Source organism: Gadus macrocephalus, chromosome 4 (genome assembly GCF_031168955.1).
Source record: "Gadus macrocephalus chromosome 4, ASM3116895v1".
NCBI classification, from domain to species: domain Eukaryota; kingdom Metazoa; phylum Chordata; class Actinopteri; order Gadiformes; family Gadidae; genus Gadus; species Gadus macrocephalus.
The window spans coordinates 10,474,977-10,492,449 of record NC_082385.1 but is presented as its reverse complement, the minus strand read 5'-3'; the positions used below and the strand labels follow the sequence as shown (position 1 = coordinate 10,492,449).

The 17,473-nt window shown below is 45.2% G+C and overlaps 1 protein-coding gene across 1 annotated transcript; it reads right to left on the bottom strand.

Moving 5' to 3' along the window:
• Positions 1 to 21: 21 nt before the first annotated feature.
• Positions 22 to 16,529, bottom strand: LOC132456005 (MAM domain-containing protein 2-like). Its single transcript, XM_060050140.1, has 15 exons — positions 16,224 to 16,529; positions 15,920 to 16,030; positions 11,313 to 11,614; positions 8,134 to 8,218; positions 7,657 to 7,788; positions 6,265 to 6,542; positions 5,352 to 5,445; positions 5,033 to 5,179; positions 4,396 to 4,533; positions 3,809 to 3,954; positions 2,872 to 2,968; positions 1,912 to 2,067; positions 1,077 to 1,330; positions 577 to 661; positions 22 to 446 (listed from the first exon to the last, which is right to left on the bottom strand). The coding sequence occupies exons 1-15, from the start codon at positions 16,252 to 16,254 to the stop codon at positions 400 to 402; spliced, it is 2,103 nt and encodes a 700-aa protein (XP_059906123.1). The 5' UTR covers positions 16,255 to 16,529; the 3' UTR covers positions 22 to 399.
• Positions 16,530 to 17,473: the final 944 nt, after the last annotated feature.

Here is a 17,473-nt window from a genome sequence, read left to right as displayed (position 1 = left end):
GAAAATCATCTGACATTGGGGTTGAGTAACAATCATGTTTATTGAAGCAAGGAGCATTAATCTAATGCATCTTCAAACACACAGTTAAACACACCCTCACTGGCCTCAGTGGTTACAATGCAGAAGGGAATGCTTACTATGACTAAATTAAAACAAAAGGTTTGTGCACTAAACAGCTTAATCTACCCGGCGAAAGGACGGGTTCGTCCTCAAAACGCTTATGAATGCTTTGGCTTACTGTGTTCAGCTCGGCATGAACAACATTTACAACGTTTGCTTGTCACCCAGAAGGGTCAGTAGCTAGAAAAAAAAAAGATTTGTCCGTCATGTGCAAAACTCTTCAGGCTCATGCATCCCTAGGTTTCCATTTCTCCCCCGACTTCGTCTCGTCTCTCCAGTCTACTCGATCTCGTTTGAGCTTCCGTTTGCCACATGGATCTCGATTTCTATTAGGAGGAAAAAGAAAATGCATATAAAAATGATGGAAATTACGATATACTTGAATAATAAAAATTGGCCTACATACATATTAGTGATTTGAAGCTATAATTTGGGTGGTTCTTTGTTGTGAGTCACCTTTGCAGGGTCCGTTCTCAACGACGATGTCGTCAATTGCGATGTCACTTCTCACTGATGAACCTCTGGTGGCCTCGAACACGATCTAGGGAGTCAATAAAAGCATGTTTAACACCTGTGGTTCGGTCAGACCCTCCCTATAGGCTCACTGCACTTTGTGTGTTGAATGAACAATGTACAGCCCCCATGGTCAGCCATGTTAAAGTGTTACTTTGTGTGCAGCATAGAGAAAGATGACCCCAGCTCTCTGAGCTAGCATTGCATTTAGCAGGGGTCCCAAACTCTACCGTGCTGTGACCCACCTGTTGAGGTACACCTCAATATGTTTTATGTTGCCATTGTTTTAAAAACGGGATTAACCTTTCTATTTGTATCTATATCAATACAATATTCTTCTTCAAATTTTAATTTTTTCTTTATTATAATGTACCTGATGCTGATGAGGGGATATATGTTATATTTATTATTATACATATTATATATATATATATATATTGTACCTGATGCTGGTAGTCCGAGTGGTACTCCACGACGGCCCGCAGCCAGGCCACGCTCTGCTCCCCCGCGCGTTTCCATAGCAACGTGTCCTCCCCGTCCCGGGCCAGGTGCACGCGCAGCTCCCCGACCCCCGAGCCGTACATGTGGTAGAAGAACCTCAGGCACTTGGGGAGGTGGGACCCCCGCAGGGCCCTCGAACGCAGCCTCACGCCCTGTCCCGGCACCAGGGGGGAAGCCTCCATGTACATGTAGTAGCCTGGTGGGGACACAGCGGTCATTCATGATCACAGCGTGGGAGTGGCCTCCATTCATAAATAGCAGCATGGGAGACGCCGTCATGTTTAGTCGTAACACTTGGTCGTACAGAGTTCATCCATAAATAACAGCATGGGAGACACCTCCGTGTTTAGTAGTAGCCTGTGGTGGGGACAGAGTTCATTCATAAATGACCACGTGTTATACATCTGTTGTCCCTGTCAGTGTCACATATACAGCATCCATTCATAAATAACATTTACGCTTCTCTCCCATAGGTCCCTGTCACTTGTGCAGCATTCACTCCTTTACTATATTGTCCTGTAGATCTGCATAACCTGTCCCAACCAAGCCATGTTCTAAAGACCTGTTGTCCCTGTCAGATATACAGCATCGGTTCATAAACACATGTACTATACTGCTTCAAATATATGTCGTCCCCATCACACATACAGCATCATTCATAAATAACATTTGCTATACTGTTCTATAGATGTTGTCCCCCTCATATATACAGCATTCATTCACAGATAACATTGACTATACTGCTCTATAGATCTGTGGTGAGGGCGGGGTATTCACCCAGTCCCGTGGTGTGGTCTCCTCTGGGGCCGGTGTAGGAGGTCGGGGTGGACCCCCTCCTCCACATCCAGTCGCCAGCGTCCCCCCGTTTGTCCTGGGCGTAGCCGCACAGGCCCGCCTCAAAGTCACAGTGGCCGGGGACGGACAGGGACAGCCCTGTGAGGGAGAGAGCCACAACCAGGAACACATGGGGGTGAGGGAGTCGAGTTCCCTGAAGAACAATAGGCCACGGCGCCACAGAAACCACAGAGGATGATTACACTGTGCTTGTAGCTGTTGTATGGCTGCCTTTGAAAACACGAGCCAGAAACTAATGCTCCAAACCCAGCGGGTCGCCGGTGGGTCAGGAGGTAAGAGTAACAGGATCATCGCTGCGTTGGTATTTTTTCTTTTGTTTTTAATGTTTTTTTTGTTATAGTTTCATATTTTATATTGAAAATATATTCTTGGAAAAAAATATGATAGAAGAACCACTATATGTAACAAATCTAAGGAATTGGTGTACCTTAGACCTACATTTAATTTTTATATCTATGAATTCCTGGCATGACTTAAAGGCAAACCGTGTGAGTGAAGTTGTTTGTCGAATTATTTGCCAAAGCAATATCCGGACACTAAATCAAATGGAATGTGGATATCCCTCTATCGGAATCCCATCCTCTCTCTCGCCCATCGCAGCCAAACCCATGGAGCTGAGGTGGATATCGCTGCCTCTGAACTAAGCATGCTGGGAAGTCCCACCCTCTCTCTCTCTAGCCAATAACAGACATTTGAATCACACCGTGCCAGGTGTTCCGTCCTGACGAGAGTACGTCGGGAACGAGGTGACACTCAAGTGCAGATGTGTCTTTTCCCTGATGTACATTTTATTGTTTGACCCAAACAGGCGGCCACCAGAGAGAAGCGAAAGGTTTCTCTGGGTTGAATGGAGGTGAATGGGTCATGGATGGTTCCTCTCACCTGCCTTCAGCTCACAGTCTCCCAGGCTCAGGCTGATGTCGTCCAACGCCACAGAGCCACAGTCCCAGAAACTCCTGCAGATGCTGACAAACAGCAGCTTCACAGCGCACACACACACACACACACACACACGCACACACACACACACACACACACACATACACACACACGTACACACACACACACACACACACACACACACACACACGGACACCCTCAGAAACAGATGTGTACATCTAATGATAACCACACATGTGGACAAACGTACAAAGCTTTGATCAAGACTATTTAATAACAAATGATATCTTCAGTGTGTCCTTCAGTCGATACTAATTAGGATCACAATGATTATTATTATTAAAAACAATAGTTGTTTTTTTCGTGTCACCACTGTGCTGCATTAAAATACATCTATTTTATTTCTGATGAATTTTTCTTCTCAAGAAGACTATGTTATCAAAGTAGTAGACAGTTTTATCCAAGAAGAAGGCTATTTAATCCAAGTAGATAACAATTTTATCCAAGTAGTAGGCTATTTTATGCAAGCAGTGATGTATCGGTTCAGAATGAAACCGATTCATGAAAGCCTGTCCTATGACAGCTTTCATTTAATGAGCAAGTGGCCAGAAGGCAACACCACCATAATGTACTCCCACCCTGCTCATGGAAGTACACATTAGGATATTTTAAAGCTTTTTTTTTTCGGAATGACTCATTTCCAGATGATCATTGAATCATGTAAAATGCAGTGTTCTTTATTAGTTCAGCATGTCACCCTCCGCAAACTAAACGCATACATGTGGTCGAAATATGTGTGTCCTCCTTGCCTCGTCTTGCACGCTTTAATCAACAATCGATTGTTTCCGAGGAACCCACCCAAAAAGGCTTATTTTGTTTGGCGTCCACAAGGCGCAACGTGTACGATTAAGAGCCTGACCTTGGACGGCTGTGTGGTCTGGAAGGTGATGTCATTGGCGATCCAGATGCCTTTGGACCTCTCCCCCTGGGTCCAGACCTTCTCTTGCTTTTTGCTGCTCTGATGCTGAAGGTACACCACCAGGGCCTGCTCCGTCTGGCTGAAACCTGCACTTACAAACACGTTCGACAGGACTTCAATCAATGGATCAACTCAACCCACCAACCGATCAATCAACAAACCAATCAATCAATCAACCGCCATCCGTCTCAGAAAAATCAACGGAGGATCAGCAAGTAGGCTATTACCCAATCAACCAAACTCAAAACAGCCACTCTGTCTGACAGTCTGTCTCAGAGAACACTTCATTTACCGCACGGCGAGCAGTATAAATGTCAGAAAGTAATTCACTAGCCCCTCAGAGAGCAGTATGTCAGAGAATTCTTCACCCACCACTCAGAGAGTACTATGTCAGAGAGTACTTCACTCACCACTCAGAGAGTATAGTCCTACATCAGAGTACTTCACTCACCACTCAGAGAGCAGTATATCAGAGAGTACTTCCCCGAGCCCTCAGAGTGCAGTATATCAGAGAGTACTCGGCTCACCTCTCAGAGAGTAATGGACCCTCAGGCAGTACTTCATGTTCCCAGGGAGTAGGGGGCTGACCAGGCGACTGACGTAGCTGAAACGGGCTCCCGGTCTGGAGCCAGGGGTCACTCTGGACTGGGACAGCAGGAAGGATCCTGCGGAAAGAGAGAGGAGCTCATCTCTGTTCTCTCTCAGAGGTCCCAGATTCCTCTTGGTGCGTGTGCAAAGCTGGGAGGATTGGTTTCCCAGACTGCACCTGGCATTCATCTCAGTTTATTGCACGCACGTCTTTGGTGTTGTCAACCCCGTCGGCTTCAAACATGCATCATGTTTTGCAACTCACGAGATTAATGCAGTGAATATCATGAATCCAGCAATGGCATTTGGGGACGCTTCAAACTTTACAAAGTAAGGCAACCAGAAATGGTAATATGGGGACATTTGCAGTTCTGCGGCCCATACGTCAACATAATGTCTGAGGTAAAAATCATATTCTTTAAAACAGGGATATTCCCGGGTACAGCTCCAGCCAGCGACATCTGGCCCGCTGATCCAAAGGACTTTATCCAAGGGCCAAGAGTCCTCAGCCCCGGGCAGGAACAAAGCCCACACGCCATGCTATGTGGAGCTAGCCGGGGAGCTAGATGTACCCACCTGCCCCTGTGGTGTGGTCCCCGTCCCTGAACAGGTTGGGCTTGACGGCCTCCCTCTTCCAGGCCGAGCCCAGGTTGGTGTCCTGGGTGTAGTGGCACAGCCCAGACTCAAAGTCGCAGTTCGCAATGGAAGGGTCAAAGGTCGGCTCTGTGAAGGACACAGTTGGAATTTCAATTGATATGCAAAAGTTTGAGAGCCTTGAATTGTTTTTAGCAGCTCACTGTTGTAGCTCACTAGTGGTTGTAGCTCACCAGTGGTTGTAGATCACTATTGAGCGTAGCTCACCAGTGGTTGTAGATCACTATTGAGCGTAGCTCACCAGTGTCTGCGCTGCAGAATTCGGAGGAGAAGGTGATGTCATCGACCTTGACCCGACCCCCGCGCTGACTGTTGAACCCCACTTCAAAGACCACCTAACGCATGTAAACACACACACACGCACGCACACACACACACACACACACACACACACACACACACACACACACACACACACACACACACACACACACACACACACACACACACACACACACACACAAACACAAACAAACACACACACACACACACACAGGTAAACACGAATGCAGACACACGCTGAGACCAGAGTTGTGTCTGTGTGTGTGTTTGCATATATATATATATTAGAGCTGTCAAGCGATTAAAATATTTAATCGTGATTAATCGCATTAATGTCATAGTTAACTCACGATTAATCGCAAATTATTTTTCTATGCTAAATATCCCTTGATTTTTTTGTCCCATAATTCTTCTCATTTTAATTCTCTTATCAACATGGTGAAGTGCATCGGCTTGCCTTGTGCAAATGATTTTTTATTGATAACAACATTGGCATATACTGATCAAAACAGGACGATACAAAAAAAGAGCCTATAGTGCAATTAAACGACTGCTTTGAACAAATGTCATTTGAACATAGCAGTCAGGCTACTGCTTCTTTGTTTTGAGCCAAAGAAATATATATATATTTTTTAATAAAACAATTGCGTTAATCGCGCGATACATTTTTTAACGCCGTTAAAATTGGTTTGCGTTAACGTCGTTAATAACGCGTTTAACTGACAGCTCTAATATATATATACTCATAATGTAATAAACACACACACACACACACACACACACACACACACACACACACACACACACATAGACATAGACAGACAACGCTCCACTGAACTGTACTGGGTATAGACAGACCCCTCTCCACTGACCTGTACTGGGTACGGAGCCTTGACGTCCACCTGCACTGGGATCCACTCAGAGGGGTCGGCGGCCCAGTTGGTCTGGTTCTCCGAGGCGGCGTTCCACACCTCCTGGTACTGGCCCAGCTGGTCCCGGGTGTACACGGAAAACCGGTTCCCGGGCTTTTCCCCGCGCTGGTACTGGAAGCCCAGACAGCCCGACATGGGCACGGTCGTCATGGGCGACACCAGCTTGGCCACCTCCTTGAAGGTCTTGGCATAGATGGAGTCCACGTACATGAAGTGGCCTACGAAGAGATGTCCGATATGAGGTCATTGATTATGCTTGTGTTTTTTTGTATCGTATTTGCTGTATAGACGTACAGATCGATTGACTGTAACTAACCACGTATCAGCTTAAGTGTATGATGTGAAATGAACATGTATTATACTGATTGATCGTATAAATATGACAGATGTTATCATATATTCTTATGATAACTAAAGCTCTATTATCTCACTTTTCACGACACGTTTTTGCATTTTTTAAATGTATGTCAATCACTAAATGTCTAGAATAAAAGTAATCCGTCCACGATCGACAAATGCAGTCCAGCTCTGTTTGGTCTGTGCCGACTAATGGTGGAGAAATAACAATCTCAACTCTGTGCACGTTTGTTTCTCAGACAGGATGTGGGGTCGAAAACATGGCCACACATAGACAGACCAGTATATTCCCTGTAGGAAACAATCTGTAGCTAGCTTTGTTTGGCTAATTACTTGGGTTTGGTTCTCTAGTAACATGGTTTGCAGCACTGTGTACAGTAATGCTAATCTGAGATCCAGCAGTCCTATTATGTTACAGCAGAACTTCTGATCCAACAGTCCTATTATGTTACAGCAGAACTTCTGATCCAACAGTCCTACTATGTTACAGCAGAACTGCTGATCCAGCAGTCCTACTATGAGACCCTACTAGGAGACAGCAGAGAGCCTGGGTCGGAAACCAAAAAGAAACTGTGGGGAAGTTAGGCCTTGTTTCCTGTTTTGTTATTGGAGATATTTGACGGAAGATAAACTGATTTACGGAAGGAAGCTTTCAGATGCCCTGTCTAGCCTGAGAAATGCTTTGGCAGTTTCAAACACAACACTGTCATCTCATGGTGACAAATCATTTCACGATAAATGACATGACAATGAAATTCCTATGAACACAATAATTAACAATAAAATGCTCCTTATGCTTCCAAAAGGGAGGCGTTCATTGCGATGTGATGTTGCAAAGTGCAAAGTTGCACAAAATGACATGGTACCTTTTAGTACTATAGAATAATGCACATGGATCCTTCATGGGGATGCAGAAAACAATGAGCAATAGAGAGAGAAGCAGAGGTATCACAGAAGCTATAGAACGTCACTCACCGATTTTTTTGCTGTATGTGTTATCGCTTGGCAGATCGCTCTGGACAGCCACCCCCCCTCCTATGTACCAGTTCACGTTGGTGTTCCACTGGTTTCTGTAGCCACACAGGTGGGTCTCCTCAAAGTTACACTCTACACACAGGAAGACAAACAACATGCGTCTCATAAATCAACCTTTAAACGGAAAGAAACAACATGCATTGGCAATGTGTCTGTTATTTTCCATTCCAATGAAGCTCTTTCGAATTGAGCTGAATTTCAATGAGGGAGAGAGAGAGAGAGAGAGAGAGAGAGAGAGAGAGAGAGAGAGAGAGAGAGAGGGGAAAGGGAGAGAGAGGGGGAAGGGAGGCAGATCAAAAAGAAAATGAAGGAGGGAGGTGGTGAGAGATGCATAACAGCACAGCTAGGCTGTGCATATGGTGTAAATCAAAAGAAGATGTGTTCTGGAGTGATGAGTCCCGGAGTGATGTCACTGACCCAGGCAATATCCTGGACTGATGTGGATCTCAAAGATGGCCACGCTACTGCCCTGCAACTCCCCGGGACTGCCATCGATGGCCACCTGATGAAGACAACACGACATGATCAACACAGCAGCAACCCATTACGAAGTACACATCGGGAATAACGTGTCAACATGTCAAACCAACACACAACCCATCCTCAAAAACCTACCAGCACAAAACATACATACAAGAGGACTAAGGAAAGGGCCCTACCAACTCCTGTTGGTTCATGCCACACAGTGTTACTGTGTGGTAACCTTCTGCTTCTAGTAAGCTAGGATGTAAGCTCCTCCTCCTCCTCCTTCTTCTTCTTCTTCTTCTTCTTCTTCTTCTTCTTCTTCTTCTTCTTCTTCTTCTTCTTCTTCTTCTTCTTCTTCTTCTTCTTCTTCTTCTTCTTCTTCTTCTTCTTCTTCTTCTTCTTCTTCTTCTTCTTAACATCAACAACACATCATGATCAACACAAGCTCATCAGTAGGTATTTGTTGTATATAAAGGAGCCAAACACTTAGTGTGAAGAAGAGCGATGCCATTACGTACACGGTGACATGGATATTACCGGCATATGCTGATTGGTTAAAAACTACTTGTGTGGAAGCAGATGCACAAAAGTTCAAAGTTGAGGTTGGAAACTTTTTAAACCACGGTCGTATGCAGTTTGTCTTGAGCTGAATCCCTGCTGTGTCTTTTATCTTTTTGTTCCTTTTCTTTAACTCTCTGTTTTTATTGCCAGGTTTCACCCTTGGCATGTTGCAGTTATGAGCTTTATATTAGTATTGCAGATTTGGCTGAATTTGCGGTGTTAAAAAAGATCTTGTGCTGACCATCAGGTGTATTTTGTGCTTTTTCATTGTGTGCTTTTGTGGGTTTGTGTATGCATGGGTCTGTCTGCACTTTGAGGGTGTGTGCATTCTCTTTATATGACTCCCCCGGTTCTGATCCCTGCAGATATCTTGCAGTGCTTTGGGATGTTGTTAGATGTGTGTTTGTGCAGCCCTTAGAGTGGTCCTTCTTCCAATACTGATTGAATGCAATGATTGTTCAGAGATTTTCTTCAGAGCGTCACTGATGAAAAACTTCTGCCAAACAAACAAGGAATGTAACTTAATCCAAATCACGATCTCTTTTGATTTTGACTACATTTTGGACATTTTCTCCAAACTGGTTGAGTTCATCAATTTGACAGGGAACTAACCTCTTTCTGAACATGGCTTTTGAACACAACGTTCTATTGACTGATTATTCTTAGTTATTGATTGCTATTGATGTTTTTTTTAGTTCTACTTACTTTTTACCTTGTTATTATTGTTAATTATTATTAACTACATGAGTATTAAGGCAACATGTGCTATATAAATCAATTGATTGATTGATTGAAGGCAATGATTGTTCAGAGCTTTGCGTAGAGGTCACTTTGGATGAAGAACATCTGCCAAATAAACCCATATAATGTAAGGTAATCCACCTCACTATCTATTTTGACTTCAAAAAGCAGCAAACACTATTTGAGTGAATCATTATTTAAAAAAAACAGCTTAAAACACCAGGTCTTTAATTGGTGGAATTAAAGATTTCAATTCCATATTCATTGCAAAGAGCAACCCAGCCAAGAGGTCTGGAAGGCCATGTTAAGAACACAGCAGTGTGACTGATCGACCGGAGCCCTCGCTGTGGCCTCTCTTAGGCGAGGTAATGGATGATATACTTCACCCGGGTCTGAACTCTGTGTTTATGTGGTGAGGAGACCCCTTGTTGAGTCCAGAGATGCCCCTCCCCCTTCAATAACATCATGGCGTTTGCATTATCACCTCCACCACCACCTCCACAACCATCACCCCCAGCACCAGTACCACCACCACCACCATCCCCAGTACCACCTCCACCTCCACCTCCACCACCACCACCTCCACCTCCACCACCACCACCTCCACCTCCATCACCACCACCTCCTCCACCTCCATCACCACTACCACCTCCACCTCCATCACCACTACCACCTCCACCTCCATCACCACCACCACCTCCATCACCACCACCACCTCCACCTCCATCACCACTACCACCTCCACCTCCATCACCACTACCACCTCCACCTCCATCACCACCACCACCTCCACCTCCATCAACACTACCACCTCCATCACCACTACCACCTCCACCTCCATCAACACTACCACCTCCATCACCACTACCACCTCCACCACCATCACCACTACCACCTCCATCACCACTACCACCACCATTGCCACCACCACCCCCACAATCACCACCACCAACACATCCTCCAACACCAACATCTATACCGACACCACCACCTCCAACTCCACCACCACCTCCACCACCACCATCATCATCACCACCACCTCCACCTCAACCTCCACCACCACCACCATCATCATCACCACCACCTCCACAACCACCTCCATAACCACCTCCACAACCACCTCCACCACCACCACAATCATCATCACCACCTCTACCTCCAAGACCACCAGTATCACCACCACCACCACCAACACCTCCCCCAACAACACCACCAGTGATCAACTCCTACACCACCACCTCTACTGCCACCTCAACCACCACCACCAGCCCCACCACCACCACCACCACCACCACCACCAACAAAGAGTACTCTTCAAACAATTGTTTATACAAGGGTGTATATGCGTGCACGTGCGTGCCTGCGGTAGTTCATGTGCATGTGAAGGCATCCATTCATTTATCACCGTCTCGTCTCACTCCTTTATGCGTCTCTTTTTAAACAAAGGGAAGCAACCCTGGGCCTCTACATCATTTGTTTTGTTGGATCGACCTACATACTATACACAGGGCTACTGGGTCTGCTGAGCGAGTACTTTTTGTCTCCAAACCGGTTGGGATGATTTATTTAGATAGGGAAGTTCTTCAACATCGCTTTTAAACACTACCTTCTGTTTACTGATTGTTCATTGTTATTGATAGTATTATTGGTTTTGCGTGCTTGTCACCCTGTTATTCTTATTGATTATTATTGACTGTATGAGTATTAAGACACTGGTGTGGCTCATTTTAGAAATCAACCAAAACAAATTCACAAGACCCAACCAAAAACAAAAAAAACAAAATGTACACCAAAGGCTAATCCAGGAGCAGCCCCTGCTAGCGGTTTACCCTGTAGGGCTCAGTGGTGTTTGGCAGGTCCATGCTGGAGATGACCCAGCTGTCGGACGGGGCCTGGCTGCTCCACAGGGGCCGGTCGAAGCCCTTCCCCTCGCTGCGGAGCAGCACCTCCAGGCCGCCCGCCCCGGTGATCTGGTACACCAGCCTCAGGCAGCTCCAGTCCTCCTGGTCCAGGACCGGGCTCAGCAGCACCCCCCTGGCGCTGGCCTCCCCTCGCTGGGCCGCCACGCCTCCCTCCTCTGGGGCCTCCTGGTGCTCCCCCTCCGAGGCGGTGTCCACCGTCACGAAGCGGCCTGAGGGGCAGGAGATCAACAACACCATCACCACAATATGAGTAACACAACACCATCAACACAACACCATCAACACAACACGAGTAACACAACACCATCAACACAACACGATCAGCACAACATGAGTAACACAACACCATCAACACAACACCATCAACACAACACGAGTAACACAACACCATCAACACAACACCATCAACACAACACCATCAACACAACACCATCAACACAACACGAGTAACACAACACCATCAACACAACACGATCAGCACAACATGAGTACCACAACACCATCAACACAACACCATCAACACAACACGAGTAACACAACACCATCAACACAACACATTCAACACAACACGAGTAACACAACACCATCAACACAACACCATCAGCACAACATGAGTAACACAACACCATCAACACAACACATTCAACACAACACGAGTAACACAACACCATCAACACAACACCATCAACACAACACGATCAACACAACACCATCAACACAACACCATCAACACAACACGAGTAACACAACACCATCAACACAACACCATCAACACAACATGAGTAACACAACACCATCAACACAACACCATCAACACAACACCATCACCACAATATGAGTAACACAACACCATCAACACAACACCATCAACACAACACGATCAGCACAACATGAGTAACACAACACCATCAACACAACACATTCAACACAACACGAGTAACACAACACCATCAACACAACACATTCAACACAACACGAGTAACACAACACCATCAACACAACACATTCAACACAACACGAGTAACACAACACCATCAACACAACACATTCAACACAACACGAGTAACACAACACCATCAACACAACACCATCAACACAACATGAGTAACACAACACCATCAACACAACACATTCAACACAACACGAGTAACACAACACCATCAACACAACACATTCAACACAACATGAGTAACACAACACCATCAACACAACACCATCAACACAACACCATCAACACAACACGAGTAACACAACACCATCAACACAACACCATCAACACAACACGAGTAACACAACACCATCAACACAACACCATCAACACAACACCATCAACACAACACCATCAACACAACACCATCAACACAACACGATCAACACGACACGATTAACACAACACCATCAACACAACAAGATCAACACAACCCCATCAACACAACACCATCAACACAACACCATCAACACAACAAGATCAACACAACCCCATCAACACAACACCATCAACACAACACCATCAACACAACAAGATCAACGCAACCCCATCAACACAACACAATCAACACAACACCATAAAAACAAGACGATCGACAGAACACCATCAACACAACACCATCAACACAACACAATCATAAAAACACGATCAACACAACCCCATCAACACAACACAATCATAAAAACACGATCAACACAACACCATCAACACACGATCAATGCTCATATGCTTAAAAAAACACTTCCCCCTGAAGCAACGCCATAGTTATATACACCTTATAAGTTATAATACATCTATGTCACGCTAGATGCACGCTTTGAGGAAACGCAGAGTTTGTACGGATGAGACGGAGAAACAAGAGAGGTCGTAGGTCAAGGTATTGCAGGGAAGGGAGTGCTCGCATGGGAAAGGGTGTTTACAATTGTTGTGATGTTTGTTTACATTTTGCTGTCAAGCAGAAAGCCAGGCTTACTCTTTGGTTGGTTCTGAACAAGGCTTTTATAAAAAAAACCTTTGAGTGGTTACGGATTTTCTTTTTTGTTGTCAATGGATGAATGGATAGACAGGAACATTTCAAAGCTGCATGCACCATGTGCATTTAATGTGGAGTTTTACATAATCAGGATATACATCCTTCTTGGATGTAAATCACACATGTTAACATTTTAATTGATGTATGATGTTATTTATTTTGTTGATTATGTCATCACATGTGGTCCCTCACTGGAGTGAATAAGGGCAGAAAAATAAAACACAAGGCTGGAGTCCAGTAGCTGCAGTGTGTTCCAAAATAATCCCATAGAAGGCTGCAAGAGCTGGATCAGGACTGACCAATGCACTGCAATAACAGGAGACACTGCCATGATGTTTATCTCTCAGGTTTATGAAGTTGGGTGCACGATATACCGCTGCAGCTAAGCTTAAAGAAATAATACAGGCTAAAATACTTTGACGTTGTTGTACTCTGTCGAACATTTATCTTTCCAACGTGTAACACGATGTGCTGTTGATAACTTTTTGATGATCTAAGTGCTATTTACCTACGTCAACCAGAATGGAGCACATGCACTATCATTTCATGTTGTCACTATAGACATTTTGTCTGTTTGTTTACTTACCTACTTACTACTACACCAATACTACCCTTTTTATCCGATGTCAATGTGCTTTTGACTATCATTTGTGTTACGATAGAGCAGTATTTCCCTTCACTGCTCTATTTTCCTCCTCCTAAAGTCAAGTTGTTTCCATCATCATGGTCTGTCCTTCATTATATGTTGCTGTTGAAATATTCTTGACCTTACCTCACTGCCAATACATGTACACATTTGTTAAAGACACACCCACGATCACAGAACAGACACTCATAAAAACACACATGCACATTTGCACACTCACACATACACTCGCATACACACCACTCACGTGTGCACAAGATGCTTTAGTAAGACCTGAGACCTTTTCCCCAAGACTTTTCAGATTTATTTATTTTACTTTTTACTACTCCTGAGAAATGCTTAACAATGAGAGAGAGAGAGAGAGAGAGAGAGAGAGAGAGAGAGAGAGAGAGAGAGAGAGAGAGAGAGAGAGGGAGAGAGAGAGAGAGAGAGAGAGAGAGAAAGCAGAGAGAGAGAGAGAGAGAGATAGAGAGAGAGAGAGAGAGAGAGAGAGAGAGAGGGAGAGAGTTATTATTATTGTTATTATTATTGCTATTGTTGTTATTGTTATTATTGTTGTTATTATTATGACCTGTTATTTGTACAATTATTCTTGCATAACTTGATTATGCTTTTGAAATATTGTATTCAAATACTGTCATGCTAATAAAGCACTTTGAATTTGAATCTGAGAGAGAGAAAGCAGAGAGAGAGAGAGAGAGAGAGAGAGAGAGAGAGAGAGAGAGAGAGAGAGAGAGAGAGAGAGCAAGAGAGAGCAAGAGAGAGAGAGAGAGAGAGAGAGAGAGAGAGAGAGAGAGAGAGAGAGAGAGAGAGAGAGAGCAGAGAGAGAGAGAGAGAGAGAGAGAGAGAGAGCAAGAGAGAGAGAGAGAGAGAGAGAGAGATTAAATTTTATTTAAGAAGGGGGCATATTTAACCAATTTACTATGCTGACCTTTTATATAACAAGTGTCACCATGGAAAAAGGAAGAGTTGGAAAGAGCAGCCCACTTTCTGTTTTCAGCCTTTCAGTGCGTAACACAGAAACACAGACTTCTGGAAGAACACTTCTCTCTCCTCTGGTTTACAAGTAGCACAGTGTTTTAAGACCAGTGTTTTCTCATCTGCCGTGCACATTTCAAGGGAAAAGTCAAAGTGTTTTATTGTCATTTGTGCAGAAAAACCCATGGTCATACTATAAATTGAAATTATTTTCAACGTGGCAGCCAAACAAAATGCAGGATAATGCATAAAGATGCATTATTTAAAGTTTATTTATGCATATTTAAACAAAGTCAAATAAATCATCACGAATATTCAGGCCTCAAAGGCCTTATTTATATTAATCAAACCTTTTTCTTCACCAAATATAATATCAATCTCAGGTATTATGAGCTAATTTTCAGGATTGTTTACTACCTTGTGGTGCTCATCCAGACTGCAGCAGACAAATACCTAAGTCTGTTCCCCTGACTGTTTGCAGATGTTCCTGCAACCATCAGAGCCAATGCATTCCAGATGGAAACTTTTTCTAGCGTCCAATGCGACGTAAAAAGAGCCACATCCACTTGTCAAACGTCAACTTCCACAAATGTTTACAACAGAGTATTCCCCGCCGCACCAAACACTGTCACATACAGCCGCGGTGCAGCGAAACAAAACATATAAAGGCAGAACGCACTGACAACTTCCACTTCCACATCCACTTGTCGAGCGACAACTTACACAACCGCAGCAGCAAACAAAAAAGACAAAAGCAGTGTGTGGTGCCACAAAAGATTACAAAACCTCAGTGTTAGGGTTAGGGTTAGGGTTCGAGAGTGTCTATTCATGAACCAGACAGTTGATGGAGACCGAGAGAGTGAAATTACCATCTTTGTTGAGGGTCCAGCTCCTGAAGTGTGTGTCTGGAGTGTAGCCACAGGTGCTGGACTCAAAGTCACAGGAGCCGGGTAGCAGCTTGCTCTGGGAACAGACCGAGGCTGAGAGAGGAGAGTAAGTTAGAGGGAGAGAGAGGGAGAGAGGGAAAGAGAGAGAGAGAGAACGGTTAGTATGAATCATAACCAACAGTCGGTAGAACGACAAACATGACCTCATGCAGAAAATAAAAACTAAAACCGCTGGCACTGTTGCGCCGAAGTTGCACCGCGTATCTCGGTTGACCTGCACACTCACCCACGAAGGTGAAGAGGAGTAGTGAAAACATTGTCCTTCTTTCAATTCTATATATTCAAAAGGAAACAAGCAATGGCTCGTAGCGTTCCCCCCGGGAGATCCCGCAGGACGGGGAAGGTTAGAGTTGAGTCACAAGCCTCAACGTCTTCTCTGCGGAACAAAGAGGATCCTGCAGCTCGGTGTCCTCAGAGAGCCTGGAGAGGAAACGGTGAAGTACTGTCCAGAAAGCGCAGTCCAGAGTGCCCCTCCAGCCGATCACAGGCACACCGCACACACTCAGGAGGGGGGGTGGACTGGGATGTGAGAGAGGGGAGGAGGAAGAGGGAGGGGGAGAGAGAGAGAAGGGGAGGGGGAGAGAGATGGAGAGAGGGAGGGAGATGGAGCAGGGAGAGGGAGGGGAGGTGGACTGGGATGTGAGAGGGGGGAGGAGGAAGAAGAGAGAGAGAAAGGGGAGGGGGGAGAGAGATGGAGAAAGGGAGGGAGATGGAGGTGAGGGAGGGATATGGAGCAGGGAGAGGGAGGGGAGGTGGACTGTGGTGTGAGAGAGGAGAAGGGGGAGGGACGGAGAAGGGGGAGAGGGAGAGAGCGAGTGGGGGAGAGCTCAAGGAAGGGGGGGAGAGATGGAGAGAGGGAGGGAGATGAAGCAGGGAGAGCGAGAGAGAGGACGGTAAAAGAGAATAGAGAGAGAAAGAAGTGAAAGGGAGAATTAACGAGTGAGGGGGGGAGGGATGAGAGAGGGAGGGAGGGAGGAGGGGCTTCGAGTGGCAGGTTGAGAAAATGACAGGAAAGAAGAGTGGAAGGGAAGGGGAGTGAGGGGTGAAAGCATGGTGGGAAAAAAACTGCTAAGAGAGAAGAGAGAGAGAGAAACAGAGAGAGAGAGTGAGAGAGAGAGCGAGAGAGAGAGAGAGAGAGAGAGAGAGAGAGAGCGAGAGAGAGAGAAAGAGAGAGAGAGAGAGAGAGAAAGAAAGACAGACAGAGAGGGGAGACAGCGAGAGAGAGAGAGAGCGAGAGAGAGAGAGAGAGAGAGAGAGAGAGAGAGAGAGAGAGAGAGAGAGAGAGGAGAGAAAAAGCAAGAGAGAGAGATAGAGAGAGAGAGAGAGGATTTTGAAGGGAAAAATAATGAAAGGAAAAAGAGTGTAAAACTGTGATGGAGGGCAGAATGGATGACAGAGGAAACATAAATGTGTGTGGGACTAAAAAAGGTTTAGTGCAGAGGAGGGAAATTAAGTGGGCAAAGTGAACGATGGAAA